At 40.2% G+C, this 16,946-nt stretch overlaps 2 protein-coding genes across 2 annotated transcripts; one reads left to right on the forward strand and one right to left on the reverse strand.

Moving 5' to 3' along the window:
• Positions 1-7,123: 7,123 nt before the first annotated feature.
• On the forward strand, positions 7,124-13,596 carry LOC141804271 (uncharacterized). Its single transcript, XM_074688615.1, has 8 exons — positions 7,124-7,188; positions 10,157-10,221; positions 10,821-10,919; positions 12,446-12,474; positions 12,568-12,637; positions 12,742-12,876; positions 12,956-13,053; positions 13,133-13,596. Exons 1-8 carry the CDS (start codon positions 7,124-7,126, stop codon positions 13,487-13,489), a joined length of 918 nt encoding a protein of 305 aa, XP_074544716.1. The 3' UTR covers positions 13,490-13,596.
• Positions 13,597-13,905: 309 nt separating this feature from the next.
• On the reverse strand, positions 13,906-16,767 carry sf3a2 (splicing factor 3a, subunit 2). The gene is made up of 8 exons (XM_074688971.1): positions 16,669-16,767; positions 15,689-15,977; positions 15,529-15,575; positions 15,240-15,349; positions 15,078-15,127; positions 14,735-14,875; positions 14,571-14,639; positions 13,906-14,459 (listed from the first exon to the last, which is right to left on the reverse strand). The coding sequence occupies exons 2-8, from the start codon at positions 15,884-15,886 to the stop codon at positions 14,187-14,189; spliced, it is 888 nt and encodes a 295-aa protein (XP_074545072.1). The 5' UTR covers positions 15,887-15,977; positions 16,669-16,767; the 3' UTR covers positions 13,906-14,186.
• Positions 16,768-16,946: the final 179 nt, after the last annotated feature.

Genomic DNA, 16,946 nt, shown 5'->3' on the forward strand with positions numbered 1-16,946 from the left:
TTAATATTCACGATCAAACACCACCAAATGAATTTTCCTTGTCTTTTGAGAAATCCAATATCTCTTACCAATTACTTCCCTCTCTTCTTTGCTGCTCTCATCTTCTCCTGATCCCTTCTCTGCGCCTGTCCCTTAATGATGAAACAAGGCTGGGAGATATTTAGAGAAAAAAGATCAATGGTAGGACACGTGTGGGCCTGGGCTTTGAGAAAATGTTTTTTTCTCTGATCATGTCATTCTTTTTGCAAGGTTCATCCACCAACAAGCCCCAGAACACTCCAGCTGCATCTCTCTGTGGGTGTTACACCTCCCTTGATGGGAAAATGAGGGACACATTATCACACTGTTTGGACATTTGAGCATTTATCTGCCTGAGGGCACGGTTGCAGCAGAGCCCTCAGCAGGACCAACACTCATGATCCGGCCAGAGACGTGTTGTGGTCTCTGGAAGATCAAAGCCTTAGCAAGCCGCCTGAAGGATACAGAGAAACACATGAGACCCTGGGTGACGCCATGAGAAGCATGAAGGCTCTGGTTTGAAATTCAAAGTGAAAGGCGAGCAGCTTGCAGACAAACGACAGAATCCTTGTGGATCCAGTGTTGCTCCTGTTCAAACACCGGTTTTTACACTGTCAGCACATCAGAGCGGGAGGATGGTTAACACATGGGCAGATATCTGCTCTGGAAGGCCTGCAGATTGTCCTGTGAGGCTGTCTGATTAATGAGGGCTGCTAGCTCTGTCCCACAACATGGCAGCTGCTTCTTTTGTCCATCTGCAATCATAGTTCCTTAGGTTTTCAAGATAAAGCAGTGGGGCTGCTAAAATTAGAGGTAGATCAAGTCATAGCAAGCTTTTTTCATATATAGGAGAAAGAAGTTTATGCATATATATTCACTTTGTGTGTGCGTAAAGTCTCTGAGGAGAGGCATACAGCTGGCTCAGCAAATGAGCAATCACATCTGCATTTAAACATGGGTGTGCACCCAATATGAAGCATCTTAACATTCATATATGATAAATAACATGATAAATCATACACAGGCGAGACACTCTTTCATACTTCATTATGCAGAAACACTAAAATGCAAATAAATTCTACAATTTTGATCACACATCATAATTTTGCAACATTAAAGTGAGTTTCCCTTATGTTAATAATCAGAGAAATATTAGCTCATACTCAATCTTTTCATGTTGGATTACAAAAAGGAATTATTAGGACTGGAGATAAGATCCAAAGAGGATAAAACATTTACAGATCTGTTTGAATCCTCATCTTCATCTCAAGGAGTGAAAATTTTTTAATCAGGCCTGTTGTTCTTCAGATCACTTCCGCTGTGCATGACTCCAAAATCCTGTTTCAGTTTGTGCACAGCTTTGATGGTATTTGTCTCAACATTAGGAATAATATATTAAAGCGGTTTAATGTCAGTTTTTTTCTTGTTTTTTTGTTTTTTGGATCAAAAATATAAAAAAGAAAAGTTTGTTTTCTTTCAGGGCTGGAGGAACAAATACCTCGCCTTTCAACTGCTCTTTTTTCTAAATCATACAGGTAGAGGACGTGTATAATAAATAGCTGGAGTGTGGGTGTACTTTTCCTGCCAAAGCCACAGCTGTAACAAATGGGCTGTCAAAACTGACACAAGAAAAGGGCAAAAGCATTTGTTTTGTCGTACAAACATCCATTAGTACACAATGTTTTGGCAGCAGATCTCAAATGAGGGAAATATTATAAAATTATTGCACCATCAGGAAGTCAAAATGGGGTGATTATAGAAAATATACAAACCATTTAAGGGTCCAAGTTATCCCCTCCTTGTTTCCACAAAAAATTATGTACTTTGTCAAACTCAGATGAGGTTTCTGATTGTATCTCATGTGCACCAGTTTAGCCACACAACAATTACTTTAATTTGCAGGAAGTGTGTCATTGTGTTAAGGTTTTATAAAGAGTATTTTCAGATAAACTTGTTTGGAAAAGTTAGGGTCTGAGGTATAAAAACCAAGTAACTAAGAATATGAGACAATGCTGAAGTGCTAAAATCTGCTGTTTCTCGAGTGTTCGCTTGAGGCTGGCTCCAGAAAGTGCCGGAAGTCATCTACACACCAAGCCAAAAAAAGCCATTTTCAAAGCAGAAATTAGCCTGGTTCAAAAAACGTCTCCTGTCTGAGTCACTAATTTTGCTATCGGCACACACTGTATGCTGGGTGAAATTTTTTCTAACTCGGCTCAGAGGATATTAAGATCCCAAGCTTGCCCAATCAGATGCACAGATCAGGGTCACATGACTGAGAGACGCCCGAAAGCTGTACATGAAGCCCTTGCCACTACCAATGTGGCTGCGACAGTCGATGTGCTTCATTTTCAGTTTCAGAAACAGACGGGTGGCGTCGGGGAGACTTGTTTTATACAGTCTATGATAAAAACTTTGGAGAATTCATTGTCTATGATGGTCTAAAGATGTGCATCTAAAAAAATCCGCTGCTATAAAATTTCATATAAAAATGTATCCTTATTACACAGCTTTTTACTTATCAGCTAGCTTTGTTAAATACTTGATTCTGATCAGTTACAGCCCCATAACAAGGGTGACTAATTCTCAATCACAAAAGTTCTTGCACATTGGACCTCTGCTTGTTGACACTGTGATGAAAAAAGAAGTTAGTTTTTATCCCAGGCTGGACTCAAGAGTTGGAATTTAATGTAACAAATATAATAATTAGCACAAGGAGCTCCCAGCCCCCCCCCCACAGTCTCTGATAGGAAAAAGTGGGCCAACATGCTGTCCTGTACAGCTGATGAGTGCATTTTTAAAAGCGATACCAAGTAATTCCCAAAGTTGGGTCCTGACCCAAAGGTGGGTCACCAGAGATTTTTTATGGGTCACTAAATTAGTTTTCAAAATGTTTATATGAGATTCATGCTTTCCTCAAACAGAGGAAATCTCCCCTCGTAGACTTGTTTACTGATGATTGGCTCCTTACACTGTCATGGCTAGCTTTGTTTTCCTTTACTGTCACGGGAAACATGTAACTACTTTTCAAAAGTCTGAAGCCATGAGTTGGCACTACTCAAACAACCATTGCCAAACCGCCATATGTTTCCTACTGTTTTACAGCTCTCAGAGGAAAACACTGTCACTGTGTCACCATTACACATATGAAAGAGCTGACCCATAGATTACTTTGATTGTTGGTTTCCAAAAGAAAGATTTGAAGTCAGATTCAAAACCTCTTTGAGTTTGAGAGTCTGAAGTCATTGCTGGATCTTGGACAGGCACCAGCTGCAGAAATGGGGCTGTTACAGCTTGTTACAGCTGTGCAGTGACGTCACGCTGAAAATGAGACATTGATGGATGCTGCTACTTTTACTCTGGATGAACATTGCATCTTAATATCTTGTCTCGAATATCACATGACTGGGATACAAGTCTGAAAAGCAAGCAGGCTAACCTTTCACAGTAAAAATGTAAGTATTTTCTGAGCATAAACCTGACAAAGCTGTAATGCATTTGTCAAACATGCTAGGCCTGTTAGCTGGTACAAAAGATATAAGACTATGCAAAACATGATAACAGAACCCTTTTTATATTTGCACAGTTATTATGTCAATTGGTTTACAGATTGGACATATTTTGGATTGGGTTGTCGTCGCTTGCTTCCCCAAAAAAGCAGTAGTGATAACAATTGTGATATTGTAGTGGACACTAGAGGGGGATCTCACACTAAAATAGACAGGAGGAAGTGAGTTAAGTGATGACGTGAGACCAGGGCTGGTTATTAATCAGCGTGCCTGTTGAGCTTGGTATTATTGTAAACTTCAGAGCCTCCATACTCTGCTCGTCTCTTTTGTTATCGACCTCCACAATATTTTCATTATTTATGTTTCAAGGCTCGTCAACAGTAAAGCCTCAATAAGAGGGAGGCAAATTAGGAAAATACCACAATAAATATTCCTGCACAAGTTCTATTCCCTTCTCAAAGGTTACTCTGAATGGACCTTTTTGTACTGCCTTTATGCCTTTTTTGGAGAGGATGATGGTGAATGCAGAGGGAGTGACTCATGGGAAAAGGTCTCAAGCTTGGACTTGAGCCACCAGATCAAGGTCTATGACTTTAAGTACATAGAATAAACCAGGGCTCGAAAAGTGTCCAGCTTGGTTTGAATTTTAGACGAACCGGCAGGAGAATTTTCCACTTTCCACAACTGAATTGAATGCATTGATTTGACCTGCATTATGGGACCTGAATCTGAAGGGGCTTTTTTATTTGTATTAATGAGTTGTTTTTGGATAGTTGGCAGCATTTTGAATCGGTATATGTGTGAATGTCTTCAGCTGGTGGCTGGGTAAGTGGTGAATGTCAAGAGAACTGGTGGTTTTTAAAAATAAAACTTTCAGGATGACCAAGACCCTAGTATTACATTGTAGTCCTGCTCACCCTGTCTGGATTTTAATTAACAGAACCATCAGATGAGAGTTCACTAACTCTAACTTCCCCAAACAACACAACTTTTTTTCCTCCTCTGAGCCTGTGTCTGCTTTAGTCTAACCCATCTCTGCCCTTTATGTACTAAAGTAATATCAAAGCCCTCTTGCTGTACAGCACAACACCACCTCTTAAAATCAATAACATTTCTTTGAAAATACTCAGTCCCTCCACTCCCAGCCTGCCAACTCTCGATTACATTGCAACCATTTTCAGAGCGCTGACTGTAGTGCACGACTTCTGCTAACCCCTGTACCCATGAATCACTGACCTCCCTCCAGACCAAAGTTAAAGACAACAAATCTGCTGAATTCAAGCGCTTGGAGGAGATTCATGCCTCAGTTATAACCGCTGCCAATTGCCCTGGCAGACAGCACCAGACTTATTCTGTTATTATGTTCTTTTACCTTTTTGATGGTTTTGTCTCCAAGCACAGACTGTGAAAAGAAATGCCCTTAACAGAGAAGCAGAGAAGACTTAAAGGAAGCCAAAACTCAGCGGAGGGATAAAAGAGAGATCAACAGAGAAGAATTACACAGCAAGGAAGAAGACAGAGAAAAGATTTGGATTTTTTGCAATCAACATAAAAATGACAAGACATGGTTGTGTGAAGAATGGAGGACATGAGCTCAGCTCGGTAAACACAACCAGTTGAAGTCTCTGCATGGAGCACCTGATTCTGCCGGACTAGAAATTCTGGAAAGACTTCACTTAAAAATAGTAGAAAATAGTTACAGCTTCCCAGATACTGAAGTTGGAAAGTGTAGAAGGAAAACCACTGGACAAACATGTATGTTAAACTACTGTCTGACTTGAGTCTCAGGTTCACAGCGGAAAACACATCATCTTTAGGTTGGTTGTTTATAGTTGGAAACAAAGATAGTCTCCTTCTCTGGATGATTGAAGGAGTCTTCTTTTGTGTGTGCATGGCTTTTGTGGTCGTTGTCCAATAAATAATTTAAATGTGCTTTGGCAATGTCTTCCTTCTTCCTGTTTCTTTAAACTGCTACATCCCTCATCTATTATTTTGTTTGGGTAATGTACACTCACCAGCCACTTTACTAGGTAGACATTGCTAGTACCAGGTTGGACCCCCTTTTGCCTTCAAAACTGCCTTAATCCTTCATGGCATAGATTTGTCGTCTGAACATCCATGATGAGAATCTCCCGTTCCACCACATCCCAAAGGTGCTCTATTGGATTGAGATCTGGGGACTGTGGAGGACATTTGAGTACAGGGAACTCATTGTCATGTTGAAGAAACCAGTCTGAGATGACTCCAGCTTTATGACATGGAGCATTATCCTGCTGGAAGTAGCCATCAGAAGATGGGTACACTGTGCTCATAAAGGGATGGACATGGTCAGCAACAATACTCAGGTAGGCTGTGGACTTTAAACCAGGCTCCGGTGGCTGAGGCCAAATTCTGAGCCTACCATCTGAATGTGGAGCAGAAATCCAGACTCATCAGACCAGACAACGTTTTTTCCAGTCTTCTATTGTCCAGTTTTGGTGTTGCTGTGTGAATTGTAGCCTCAGTTTCCTGTTCTTAGCTGACAGGAGGGTCACCCGGTGTGGTTTTCTGCTGCTGTAGCCCATCTGCCTCAAGGTTGGACGTGTTGTGTGTTCAGAGATGCTCTTCTGCAGACCTCGGTTGTAACCAGTGGTTATTTGAGTTACTGTTGCCTTTCTATCAGCTCCAACCAGTCTGTCCATTCTCCTCTGACCTCTGGCATCAACAAGGCATTTTGGCCCACAGAACTGCTGCTCACTGGATATTTTCTCTTGTTGGGACCTTTCTCTTTAAACCCTACTGATGGTTGTTGGTTAAAAGTTTCTGAAATACTCAGACCACCCTGTGTGGCACCAACAACCATGCCACATTCAAAGTCTCTTAAATCACCTTTCTTCCCCGTTCTGATGCTCGGTTTGAACTGCAGCAGATTATCTTGACCATGTCTACGGGCCTAAATGCATTGAGTTGCTGCCATGTGATTGGCTGATTAGTTATTTGTGTTAACGAGCAGTTGGACAGGTGTGCCTAATAAAGAGGCCGGTGAGTGTACATATTTTATAACGCTTTTCACTCCATCATTACAATAGTGAATCTCTACATAAGTCATTCAACCATGTGCTCTCCATTTGGACCCCATGGTTAATGTTATTTCACGCTTCATCATACTTCTCAGTTAGGGAGGCATGGAGCAGCACCCACTGGGTGCTAGATGGTCAATGTGTCCTCGGAGCACAGTTCCTATTATGTAAGGACAAAAGGGGGCAGAAGGCTCAGCAGGTCTCTCTCGTGCCTTAATTTGGAGCGCATATGCCCACAAGCAATGTTTGCTCACCGTACTGAGCACGATGTATCCACAGGAGACCTCCGCCGCCCTTGAAATATTCTTAAAGTCTTTGGTCTAAACTTGGCCGACTTTATCGTTTTTCTTTTCAGCCTCAGTATGAGCTGAGTATAAAATTAAAAGAGCTTGGTTTACTTATCCACATTTAATCTTCAGGTTCAGTGATATTTTAAGAATTAATTTAGAAGAATTAATCATCTGGAACTAGAGTGAACGTCTTGCCAAAGATGATGAACTGGACCTGATGAAGATGAGTCTTCTGGGTTAATAAGTAAGCATGAATCAGTGGGGCAAGAATGTGTTTCTACAAACCAAAGACTCCACTTTTCACAATCAGAGAAGGTTTGGGCTCGTTAGCCTCTCTGGCTACGCTCAAATCTGTGACTGTCATTATTCATCAACCAGTCTTGAGTCGGGGACCAATATATTGACTTCAACATTTTGCCACAGTGTCAACAGGAAGAGGGTCCTTGACAGAGATAGATTGGATATAATGTGTGTGTTCAGGTTGTGGATGTCCTTGTTTTTTGAGTTCTAACCAATCAGATTCTAGTGTACAGTAAACAGGTGATGATGCAAATTAGAATCATGACAGGGTGGGCAGGACCCTGACGGAGAGTGGAGGAATGCTCTGGCCAAAAATGCAGGCAGGTGTTTTGTGTTGTCATGTGTATTATCAAGAGACAAGAAGTGGATATATTTGTGTGTGTAAATATGAGGTCTACAACAGAGGCTACCTTTTTTCTTTAAAAAAAAAAAATTAAACTTGACTGTATCAGCTGCTGCGTTAGATAAGATTAGATATTAAAGAAGCTATGAGGAGGATCTGCTTTAATTGGACTGCCTCGCCACTTTCTGGCCCTAAGTCTCACACTCACTGCCACAAAAATATGATTTTTAACAAGGCGTGTGTTTGTTTTGGAACTGATTTTCTTTGTTCAAAACAACTTTTTACCAGATACAACATGACGGGGTAAGGTATTTATCAGTACCATTGCTTAGTGCTGTTGATTTTAAGCGTGACAACAAGCAAACATTGTCAATTTGTACCAAACATCAGTAGCTGGCTATATGTAGTGCTAATAGTAGCCCGGTGCTCAGAGACATGTCAGTAATTAGCAAACGTTAGCAATTCGTGGTTAGCAAATCCTGGTTAGCTATGTCCATCCAGTCATCCTCCAAGCAGAGCTAACGTAACCTCACTCTTCATTTTATTGATGGCCTCTCAAGTTTAAATAAACCACTGCAGAATAACTGCTGACTGTGGGTTGGAATCAACATCATCACAAACAGTTTAACCTTTTTAGCCTTTAGCTCAGGCTGTATCACTCTTCTGTTTATCTTTCTTCTGCTCCTCTGTCCTTTTTCTGTCTGACAGTTAGGCTCCTGTGCCCACCATCACTACAAAATTAATCACAGAAATTGTTTTCAAGCAGATAAAGACACAGATCTCTCTTCTCACTTCTAAACTTTGTCAGTTTGCACAGTGTTGTCACGGGGACTTCCACCAGCTGTAAATCAATCCGGTCTTGTTTGATTGGATAAGGAAGCTACCAGGAAGCTACGAAATAGCATTTCTAAATAACCTACATTGGCGCTGATAATCTCATTTTAAAGTGTGGATTACGATTGGGCATGTATCTAGAAGGGAGACTTTTTCAAGATCACTTTCAAACTCCTAACAGCTTCTTTGAGTAGTATTTTGAAAAGATTGTGAATGTGACCGGAGTCCTGTAAGGTTGTGTGTTGATATTTTACTTTAATCATCCACTCATCCAGAGAAACAAATCCACTGAAGATCTAATATGCTACAGTCCTGCTATTAGCCTTAAAAGATACTTCGTTACAGCTTTGCTGGGAGCTTCATGCAAAAACTGGTATGTTGTTGTCTACATTGATATTATCAGTAATTTTTGTGTTACTAATTTTATGGGACTTGTGTTTGGTAGATAATGGTATTACAATGTTTAAATTTTATTTTAGTCATTATTCTTATTATAATATGGTTATTGTATTTTTTCTAATTTTCTCCAAACACATTCGCTGATGTTTGGAAATAATAAATAAGAGTTTCACTTTGGCAAATAGGAGAGCAAATATTTGTGCAAGTCTAAATTCACAGCAATCAATGCATTTGTGTGTAATAAATATTTCTGTTTACAACAGCAGTTTACTCGCTTTAAATTACCATAAAGCCTTACAGCTAAAAGGTTCATGGTGGTTTCTTGTAATACATGGTTCCCAGAGTGATGGACAGTCAGTTTTTATATATTATGCAAATGATGCAACTCTGGCTGCTATTTGAAAGCCTTGTCTTGGACCCACAGAAAAGGTAACAGAGCTTTTTTAAGTGATCACTGATCGGTACAGGGATGTTTGATTCATCTGGGCTGAGTCCCAACCAAGGTGTGAGTCACCAACATCACCACAAATCTGTTTACAAACACTTCCTCTTCCTCCCACATGAAGGTGGCCTGCAACCACCTCACCCTGATAAAACTCGATCATCTTTACATCTGCTTTCACTGCTGCTTCTAGGAGACCTCTGTATCCAGTAAACAAGTGATTTTTTCTCTGACAGCTTCACAGCAGAGAAGGAGAAAATTCATTGGTCTCATTCAGATGGAAAGATAGTTGAGGGAGGGAGACGCACTAAAGGCAGTGTAACGATAGGGTTTGATAAAATAAGAGACTGACAAAATCATCAAATGTGTCTCTGTGTTTGATAAAGAGGGTGTTTTGAGGATGAGCTCTTAAAAATGAGATGTCTCAGCCTTTCTGGTAATCTCCATGAAGGTTAGTTTGTCTGGCAGATTTCATTTGAGAGAGCAGAGCTGCCTGAAAGTACAGTGGCGCTCTCTGCTGGTCAAGCACAAAAAAGTATTTGTGTTAAGAACTGTGCATTACTCTGCTCAGATAAAAACATTAAATCATCTTGAGAAAGCACATTTAACATTCATTCCTCGTTTTTCCTCATCTTTTTCAAACTAAAGACACAGTTAAAAAAAAATATCCACAGTGTTCATCCATCGTGTAATTACTCACAACTTCTGTGACCAAAACATTTTAACTTCTTAGTTTCTGTGTGAAGAGTTTTCTAACTTGGCTCACTTTCCCACCAAAACTATCACTTCCTTCTCCCTCTCTCCGTCCTCTCCTGGGATTTGACAGCTGTATGATGCATGTTAATGTTGGCCCTGCCTCAGTGACCGCCTCTGACTGACTGACAGTTTTTGTTTTTTCTTTCTCTGGCACCTGTGCTCGGCTGTCACACATGTCAGAGTGTGACTCCGCTGTCATCTCTGTGCAGGAACAACAGACTGCGTGACAAAGACTCCTCCAGCTCTACCCAGGGGACCCCAAATGTTGAGGCAGGTAGGTCCTTCATTTGGCTGGGGTCTAAGTTGAAGCGTCAGCATCAGATAAACTAACCTGGGGTGAAACGTTGGGATTTAAAGGTGACACCGGCTCTTTTCTCTTGTTGCATTTGTATGCAAAGTGTTTCCATCTGTCCCTCCAGTGCTATTGCTTTGTCTATTTATAGGGCTGCTAGAACATTAGCTCATGTAGAAATGTCATGTAAGACATAAAGGCCTCACAGCATTAATCTGTTGATGTGAAGGTCAGGAAACTGCTCAGTCTTGTTCACAGACCTGACAAGATGACCTTTTACTTGTATCTTTTTGGTGCAGCCAAAATGGAATAAAGGAGACATTAAAAAACTTCTTTCAATAGCACAGTGATGAAAACTAATAAAGATAAATGTAATGACATTTTAGACCTCTGAATCATGTTTCTGTTACAGCTGGCAAGCAAAGCATTTCTAAAAATAACAACAATCTGTAAGCTACACAGGCCTCTGAATGCAGTGATGATCATATGTAAAGCACATCGCACATTCCTAACTCTGCTGAGTCCCAAGAAGAAAAAAATCTCAGTTTTGAGTTATATTGTTCCCTATCTTTCTCCCAGAGAAGGGATGGAAGAAAGCTATGAGACATTTGAGGAGGAGTTATGGCCACCAAGAGCAGATCCTCCTCCACAGAAGCCTGTTCGACAGATCCGCAGACCAGGTGGTCGAACAAACACACACACTCACACACACAGAGTCAGTAATGACTGCACATAAAAGCCTTTATCCATTGTACCTATATTGTCTGACTCTATAAATACCTGGGAGCAGTAGCACAGGGAGCTGAAATGTGACTCCTGGTCAAAGGCAGTGCGGCGATAATGCAGCTCTGCCGTGCTGGCTGAATGGTGGGAGTAATCGGCCTCAATCTCTCCAAAGACACTAAATCCTCCTTGTGAGACAGAACGCTGTCTCACAAGAGACAGTCTCTTAAAAGGGACCAACTGAGTTTAATTTTTTTTACAGGAAAACCAGTTTTCCTCGCCAGATAATGACATTGATAAGGAAAAAAACAACTTAATATACTTATAATCACTGGGTAACGGTGTGAACGATTGTTTGCTTAAAGCTACCATGAAACAGGCTGCATGTATTGCTGTGCATCATTTAACAGCACTTTGCTCCAGACTTAAAATCAACTTGTTCATGATTTTATGGTACCCAAAGGATACTCTAGTTACTACGGAGGACCTTTTTTAACTAGTGTCATATTTAGCTAAGTGTTAAATTCTGCCAATGTCTTGTTAATTACACCTCACTGCCTTCAGATCAATCAACAACTAATATGATCATTAAACCAAGAAGGAATAGTATAGCATTCAACTTTACCTAGCAAACAAACCATTAAATAAGCTAGGTCATGTTATCGTTAGCTAGCTAAAGCTTTCATTAGCAAGAAATCTTTAATACATTGTGATTGCCGGGAAAGACAATCAGCAAATAAGTAATGAAATAGTTCACTTTATCTTAAACTTTGTTTGATATCCTTCTCTACACTCTTCACTTACCTGTGTTTCAGTTCAGTTCAGTCTGAAAGGCAGAGATTTTTCTTCACCTGGACACAGCAGAACATTACGCTAACATTGAAGTTCCCATCATTAGCATAACATTGAAAAATATGACTGCAGTTAAATATAATAGGTACTCAAATGTATATGGTAAAACAGAAAGCTGTCATACTTCCCTTTGCCTTAGCTTTAAGCCACTGTGCATAAATGTTAGCTTAAATAGCCAAATCACAGTGGTAAACAAAAATAAAACATTGGTTATATGTGTTTTCAGTGGGCTAATTTGTACTTAGAGCTAACATTTCCCTTTACTCTTTGGTTGTATCATTTTCAAAAACTAATGGCTAAAAACCTTTCTTATTCCATTGTGCATCCTCTTTTCCTTAAGGCTGTAAAAAGTGTAGCTGCCTTAGCAGCCCTTGTTGTTCCAATAACGCAATAGCAAGCATGTAATCCAATGTCTCATTTCAGTCTGTACTTTGATTATACACTGCTATAAATTTTTAATAACTGAATGACTACTGTTTTTTTTAGACAGCATATATCTGAATCTAGTGTAAACAGAATATATGTAGATAAATAAATCCCAGATTGAGGCAGCGTTTATTTGTTGTGTTATGGTTTACACCTTGTTACATGGTTTATCAGCTTTCAGTAAATGTCCATCTGTCTGTTTCAGAAATGTACTCTACAAGGAAAATAAGAGAGGTTAGTAAAAACAACAGAAACCCACTGTTAAAATGCTTGAAGTGTAGACATCCCTGATACTTTTACCTTTAAAATAAATATGTCCATTAACAGGAAATGGCTCCACAGCAAACAAAAGCAGAACCCAAGACTTCACCAAGAGAACCCAGCATACCCACAACACGTGAGTCATCATTCCTCCTTAACTCATATCACCTTTTCATGATTTTTTTACATTGCTAAATTACAGTGCAAGTTCCCCCTTCTCTCTCTTGTATTTTTCTCCAGAAACCTTGCCTAAAGCCTCACCCATCCAAAACCTGAGCCAGACTGAAAGACCATGGGAAAATGTCACCCTCAACCGTTGTCTGTTTGTAGCCATCACCATCCTGGTGCTCACCTCAGGCTTTCAGAAGCTTCATGGTAAGCTAAAAAGATATATTAGAACAAAAGATAAAGTAAGATACCTGCTGTGGCTGAGTGGTCTATTTCAACCAAACAGAAACTATGAGAGGTCATGGGTCAGCAGAGGAGGAAGAGGAAATTGAACTGGCAGTGAGAAGGCCAGGAGCACTACGGCACAGAGGACAACCTCCCGAGGTAAAGAGACCCATTAACTCATCTGATCATCTCACTCAGCCACACCGTGTTAATCCCCTCCTGTTCATTCCCTTTCTAGCCTGAAACAACTCTGTGGGAAGTCATGTTTTGGTGGCTGCCAGACTTTGATGATGAAGATGATGAAGAGGAGGAAGATGATGATGACAGTGGAGAAGTTAAAAGAGGAAAGTCAAAGAGAGGAACGCTGGCGCGATCATCAAAAGGTCTCAGAAATAGGCCTCTACCAGACAAAAAGCTAATGAAGCAAAGAGAGGGAAAATTAAAGGACAAGAGAGCAAAGAGGACCAGAGATGAAGAAAAGAAGGAGAGAGATAAAACTGAGGAACCAGAGGAAGAGGCAGAAGATGAAGAAGTAGAGGAAGAAGTTGTGCCCAAGAAAACTGCAAAGAAAGAGAAGAAGAAAACTCAAAAATGATGAGTGAATTTTTCCTTCTGTGTCAGTTACTTTCTTAATTTCTGTTCATTGAGTTTATTTAATAACAAAAATAAAGGGGGTCAAATTTTAGTTCTACTTCCTGCACTTGTAACACCACTGACTTAAGAATAACATACAGTATGCTTCAAGTCTAATGATCAGTATCCACCTGCTACATCTTCTTGTTGTTTTGCCTTACAGATTGGATTTTAAGTAATGATTTGAGTTTCCAGTCAAGAAATTTAGTTTTCATTGTTCTTCTTGTTTTCAGCTGATTCTCAAGGCTCTTTCTGTATCATCTAAAAAATGCATCTGGGAATCCAGCTCCTCTAAACTTTATTGGTCATAAACACCTGTTGCTTTGTTGATAAAGATATGCATCATTTAATCAAAGTGTATGTTGAAAAATACAGATTTTGAGTCTCAGATACTTCTCTCCATGAGTTTTTAATAAAACTTTTTATTACAAAAACAGCATCACAAAAGTTTAGCTGTGGTCTTAAGGGCCACCTTTCACATTTAATTTAATCAAACAAATGTGTAAAAGCCCCTGAATGTGGACTTAAAAAATCCTGAAAGAAATGACAAAACTATCTGCAAAATCATCATGGAGATGGTCAACGTAGGGACACAGGCCAGCGTAAATATACACCATGAAAGACAAAAACAAAACAAAACATGATTCAGTGGTGAGGGATCAGTTAGCAGACAGTGTGAGGCCTTCAGGAGGAGGTGGTCTCATTGGCATGGGGGGCATAGGCATCTGGTGGGGTATATGTGGGGCACCTGGTGCACCAGGTGGAAGTGGGGGGACAGACATTCCTTCGGGTGGAGGAGGAGGCATCCCGTCATTTGGACGAGGTCCACCTCCACTCATTAGTGGAGGGGGTCGCTTTACACCTGCAGGAGGGACTGGACCGCTGGACTGAGTGATGGCTTTCTCCATTTTGAAGTGGAATTGTAGGAAAAACTGAGAAAAGAAAATAACATCAAAAAAGGAATAAAACACTTTTTCACCTCCCTCTAATTGAAACCCCAAGCAGGCTCTCACAGGGACCAAAGCTACTCAGCTGATCAGTACCTGTTTGGTCTCTCTGTTCCAGTGGGTCCAGAAGCGATTTTCTGCTTTATCGATTTCTCTACTGGGGACCTTGAAAAGCAAACATTTTTTTATGTTAAAAAGTAATCTCATAACCAAAACGAACGCATCATAAAGAGCATAGGGGACACAAATCTCCCACTCACCTTAAAAGCAATAGTTTCATATGGTTCAGCAGCTAGGAGCAAGTACTGCCAGCGACGATCTGGAGGCTCAATACGCTGTTCATATGCAGACATAAAACGATGTCTGGGTCCAATTCCTTCAGCAATCTCTGGGTAGTCAATCTGAGAGAAAGAAAAGAAGCAGATTTATATTTGACAGTCTAACCTGCGTGACCTTAAACCTGAATGCTGCAGTGAAAAGTATTAAATACACAGACAAAGGAAAACTCAAATCTTCATCTTGTTGGCTGAACCAAAACCTTTGCTTTCCCAAAACTACAAAACTCATATCAAAACAACAGATTTCCCCCTGATCCTTACTAACCTGGAAAAGTAGAGACTGCTGCCCAGTCTCTGGGTCCCTCTGTTTAGTAACTGGAAAAAGGAGACAAGGTTTACATGTTTAGATATAATAAGCACACTTCACAGAAATATTTGCGGAACAAGCAAATGACTGTACAGGTACATGAACACTCAGTCAGCCTACCTTTGTATCCTGGACGACCAATTTTGACAAACTTCTTGACTTCAACTTTTACTTTTGCTGGGGCAGGCTGAGCTGGAGCTTCTTTAGCCTCCTTGGCTGCTCTCCGTGCTCTGTTATCGGACAAAGACATCATTAGCTAAACTAAAGACATACCTAATGGTCCAGAAAAGGTCGAGTACAAGTCAAAAATGTACTGTATAGAAGTCATTTGGGTTTTCATAATGTCATATCAGTTATATATGGGTAATAGGTAATACAATTATTAATAGCTGAGGAACAGCTGACTTACAAATTGGTCTGATGTTTTTTTCCTTGTGTGTGAGCCAAGTAGCTGCCCTGTAACACAGAAGAGAATGATTTAATGTCATTTTTACATCAAATTAACCAAATAACTACAACCAAGACGAAGTTCAGATGACAAAGCCTGATAAACACCTAGGTGTATTTACCTCATTATTGTGAAGCGTCAAGCAAAGTTTGCACTCATAAGACCCTAAATGATTCTTCATAAAGTAGGGGTCTTTGTTGATGTCGATAGTCTCCAAGGCCAGCTGGCGTAACCGCTCACGTCTATCACGGTTACTCTCAGAGGCAGATGCCACTCCACCACTCCCAGTCTTTCCTCCAGCCCGATGCTGGAAATCCATTTTGGTGGTTGGTGGGCTCAATCACTCAGTTATACAAAAGAGTGTGACCAGTCAGAACTGGACAGATAAACAGTAGCTCCTTTGTTGTTCTCTGTGGAGGATGATTCACAAATCGAGACAAGGACATGATTACTAAATGACACACAGTTTTATAAATACCTTTTGTTGCACTAACAATTCAGTGAACATTTTAAAAGTTAATTCCTTTGAAGAAAACTTATTTTTCTCCTTATTTGTTTGATGAACAAATACAAACGAGTGTCAATGCTTGCCTTGTTGGGACTTGATAGCGTTACTATACTTTAAAGATTTTTTTTATGATCTATGTTCTGCCACCCGAGAGTCACACCAAACAGACTAAACTTCCTTGGAATCGATCTAGCTAAGTCTAAGATTATAACTGCTGCTTTTTTGAGGGGAGGGCAAAGCAGATTTTTGTAAAGCATAATGGTCTAATCATTCAGAAATTAACCAAATAGAAAACTAGAGTACTGCAGAAGTAAAAGAAAAACCTGTTTTTCCCGGGAGACTCCCACAAAACCATAGCAAACTGGCTTAAATTCGTTGTTACATGTAGCACAAGATTTTGAATACACTGAGACCATGCTAATGCTAGGCTAACGGTATTACCGGTTTGGACGGATATGAACAGATCTTATCCATAAAACATGCAAACTTGGCACAGTCCACAATGTTTTAAACAAATATGTTAACTTCACAAAACTGTTGTTCTCTAAAATAACTCAAAATAGTAAATTATTCTTTTTGTAAAACACACTCACCGTTTCGACAACGTTGTGATCGAGCTTACCAGAATATGAACTGCGCATGCTCGGGCAGCTTCGACTTTGGTTCAGGATAGGTGTCCGAGCATTACTGCCATCTCACGGACTGGAGCCAGTGCAGTGCTGGATTGCTACAAATACAATATGGCCTTTCCTGAACAAAGCACCCTATAAAACGTTCATAATGAGACAATGATCAGATTATAGATAGATAGAAGAGATAATGGAAAGAACCATGAGGAGTACGTCAAATCCTCAATACAGGTCCATTATCT

The sequence above is a fragment of the Halichoeres trimaculatus genome, unplaced genomic scaffold (genome assembly GCF_033239565.1).
Source record: "Halichoeres trimaculatus isolate MK-OKI-2021-1 unplaced genomic scaffold, fHalTri1.1 fHalTri1_scaffold_15, whole genome shotgun sequence".
NCBI classification, from domain to species: domain Eukaryota; kingdom Metazoa; phylum Chordata; class Actinopteri; order Labriformes; family Labridae; genus Halichoeres; species Halichoeres trimaculatus.